At 38.1% G+C, this 2,970-nt stretch overlaps 1 protein-coding gene across 1 annotated transcript; it reads left to right on the plus strand.

Moving 5' to 3' along the window:
- The first annotated feature begins 240 nt into the window (after positions 1–240).
- LOC149218297 (protein kinase STUNTED-like) lies at positions 241–2,759 on the plus strand. The gene is made up of 7 exons (XM_089382385.1): positions 241–842; positions 971–1,219; positions 1,391–1,551; positions 1,704–1,780; positions 1,872–2,019; positions 2,122–2,271; positions 2,478–2,759. Exons 1-7 carry the CDS (start codon positions 620–622, stop codon positions 2,748–2,750), a joined length of 1,281 nt encoding a protein of 426 aa, XP_089238511.1. The 5' UTR covers positions 241–619; the 3' UTR covers positions 2,751–2,759.
- Positions 2,760–2,970: the final 211 nt, after the last annotated feature.

The raw sequence follows: 2,970 nt of genomic DNA on the forward strand, positions 1-2,970 counted from the left end.
CAACAAATCCATATGTTGATTTGAACTCTTTATGCAGTCCATGAGACTCTCTGATAGTCTCTCTTCAACATCTTCCTCATCATCAAGGACTATTCCCTGCTCTGGTTCAAAATAGTGAACTAATTCAACTTTAGGCTCAACAGGTGCTTCATCTTCCTCCCTAGCTTTCTAGCTTTAGGGGTCTTCCTCTTAAAATCTTTTTTCTGACAAGTAATTTGGACTTCTTCCTTAGGTCCCATCTCTACCTTTGGTATTCTCTTTCAAGCCTCATTTTGACTATGTTGAATCTCTCCTTCAACTCATAAATCTCCTTTTCAATTTCTTCTTTACTCATGCCATTTTCCTTGGCATGCTTCTCCCTTTTGTTATGGCATCCATGAGAACTGGTTAGTAGTGGGTAGTTCTTAACCAAAAGGTTCCCAAAAGGGCGACTTCGGGACTGATTACAGAGAAAGGAGAATCAGTACCTGGATGGCCCCTCTTACGTGGAGCCGATTCACTGACCAAGCTTCCTACTCCACAGTCTACATCAAAACAAACATCTGTAGTTGAATGGGCACTACAGTTGCCAAATAGGCTTACACAGGCAACTGGAGAGCTTCATTTGAAAGGACAGATTATGCAGAAGGTTTGCAACTATGAACATGAAGCTCGGTCTTCAAATGAGGTAGCACCAATTGAAGCATGCTCTAAAGAAGAAGGGTTTCCTTGCAGTCAGCAGAATGATTCTGATCGAGAAGAAAATTGTTTGGCAAGGAGATTAGAGTTCCTTTGTCAAAGTAAAACCTGTAGGCATTTTACATATCAGGAGTTGCAATCTGCTACTTCTGGTTTTTCAACAGGTTGCATTTGTAGTTTTCCTCATGGAGTTTTTCATTTCTGTGCTTCTGTTTTGAATGGGAAATTTCCCTTGAAATGTATATTAACCTTGTGAACTCAATTCAATTATGTAACATCCTTATTCTTGCAGGGAATTTTATAGGAAGAGGAGGCTGCAGTAAGGTGTACAGAGGATTTCTTCCTGATGGACAATCGGTGGCAGTGAAAATCTTGAATTCATCATCCAAAACAGAGCAAGAGCTTCTTTCTGAAGTTGAGATTCTTACTCTATTGAAGCACAACCATGTCATTACACTTATCGGTTACTGTGTAGAAGGCCTTAACCGCCTTCTGGTGTATAATTTTGTATCCAGAGGAAACCTTGAAGAGAATCTCCATGGTATATACTCAATAGTATTGCATTTTAAGAATCATGAAATCGTGTAGAAATATTAAGCAGTAGTACGTTTTAAGCATCATAGTGTTATGTATTGTATGGCAGGGTCTTTCATTTTCTCTTTTCTGAGATTTGATTATAGTCCTAGCTATTGACTATGTATATATTTTTCAGGAGGAGAGGAAAAGCCAATACTTCCTTGGAAAGTGCGATTAAAAGTGGCTGTAGGAGTTGCTGAAGCATTAGATTACTTGCATAATGGCTTTTCTCAATCTGTCATTCATGGAGATGTAAAGTCTTCCAATATCTTGCTTTCTGAAGAGTTTGAACCACAGGTATAAATCTTTTTACTGCAAGAAGAATCAAGACTAAATTGCACAATTCAGTATTTGAAGAGATCTTAGTGATCTAGACTTGTAAACTGAAACTTGGAATTCTGCACTAATGAAAAATTTCAACAGAATTAATGTGCGTGTTATTATAATAGTTGTCAGATTTTGGGCTAGCAAGGTGGGCACCAACATCTTCATATATCACTTGCAGCGATGTTTTAGGAACATTTGGGTATGTAAGCATCTTCCCAGTTTCGATTGGCCATTTTCAGATTAAAGCTATCCAATTTGTAAATTCACTAATTGTGATTGTAGTTTGACAGGTATCTTGCTCCAGAATACTTTGTTTATGGAAAGGTTAATGAGAAGACGGATGTGTATGCATTTGGTGTGGTCCTTCTTGAGCTAATAACTGGAAGGAAGCCAATTGATACAGCAAGTCCCAAGGGTCAAGAAAGCCTGATTATGTGGGTAAGTCCTGGTTTTTACAGTTGACTCTCTTCTTCATGTTTATTTATATTGATTATCCTTATTAGGGGCTCATGTTTAACCTTCTGTAAATGTTGAAACCAGGCAAGACCACTCTTACAGGATGGGAATATGGAAAGTCTTGCTGACAAATGTTTGCAAAATGTTTATGATACAAATGAAATGCATAGAATGATGCTTGCTGCTACGCTTTGTCTAAGGGAAACATCTCATTACCGTCCTTGCATGAGCCGAGTAATTTATCTTCCTCTATTCATTTCTATATGCTTCAGGGGCTTGTTTTTACTACCTCGTGTGTTTTTTGAGGGTATTCTTTACCTGCAAAAATTACTTTAGGGTGCAATTTTTCTTACATTTTCTTTTAGCTATAAAACACTCTATGTTAACCACATCTGTTCATCTTTGCTTACTCTTTAATACCAAGATATGATTAATGGCAGATTTTAAAACTACTACAAGGGGAAGATGAGAGGACTGACTGGGCGTGGTGCCAGAATACAATGATCAAGGATATGGATACTTCAGATGAGGATGACATTGTAGAAAATCAGGGGGGGCATGATATACAAACCCATGTCACCCTTGCCATGCTTGGGGTGGATGATGATACGGTATCACTTAGTAGCACAGATCATAGTGTGGGCATTTTGCCAACAAACAATTCTTTGGAAGATTACGGACTGCGCCGATGTAGCAATTCATCAAGCTTTTAATTCAAGATTAAAAGAAGTGAGTTTCGTTGCTAGCAATACATTTGTTTATGGTTGCTTTATAAGTTTCCCATGGCCACAGTGGTTTCATATTCTTATATGGCCAGGAATGTGATGTGTTATGCTAGACCGCAAAGAATAGCTAAGGATTGTATGAAAACTAGGGGATTGAACAATAACATTGACTTTGTTAAAGCATTCCTTGAAGTTAGAAGCAAGCTCA

Source organism: Pinus tabuliformis, chromosome Q (genome assembly GCF_031772625.1).
Source record: "Pinus tabuliformis cultivar Carrire ecotype Pingquan chromosome Q, CPIR1, whole genome shotgun sequence".
Taxonomy (NCBI): domain Eukaryota; kingdom Viridiplantae; phylum Streptophyta; class Pinopsida; order Pinales; family Pinaceae; genus Pinus; species Pinus tabuliformis.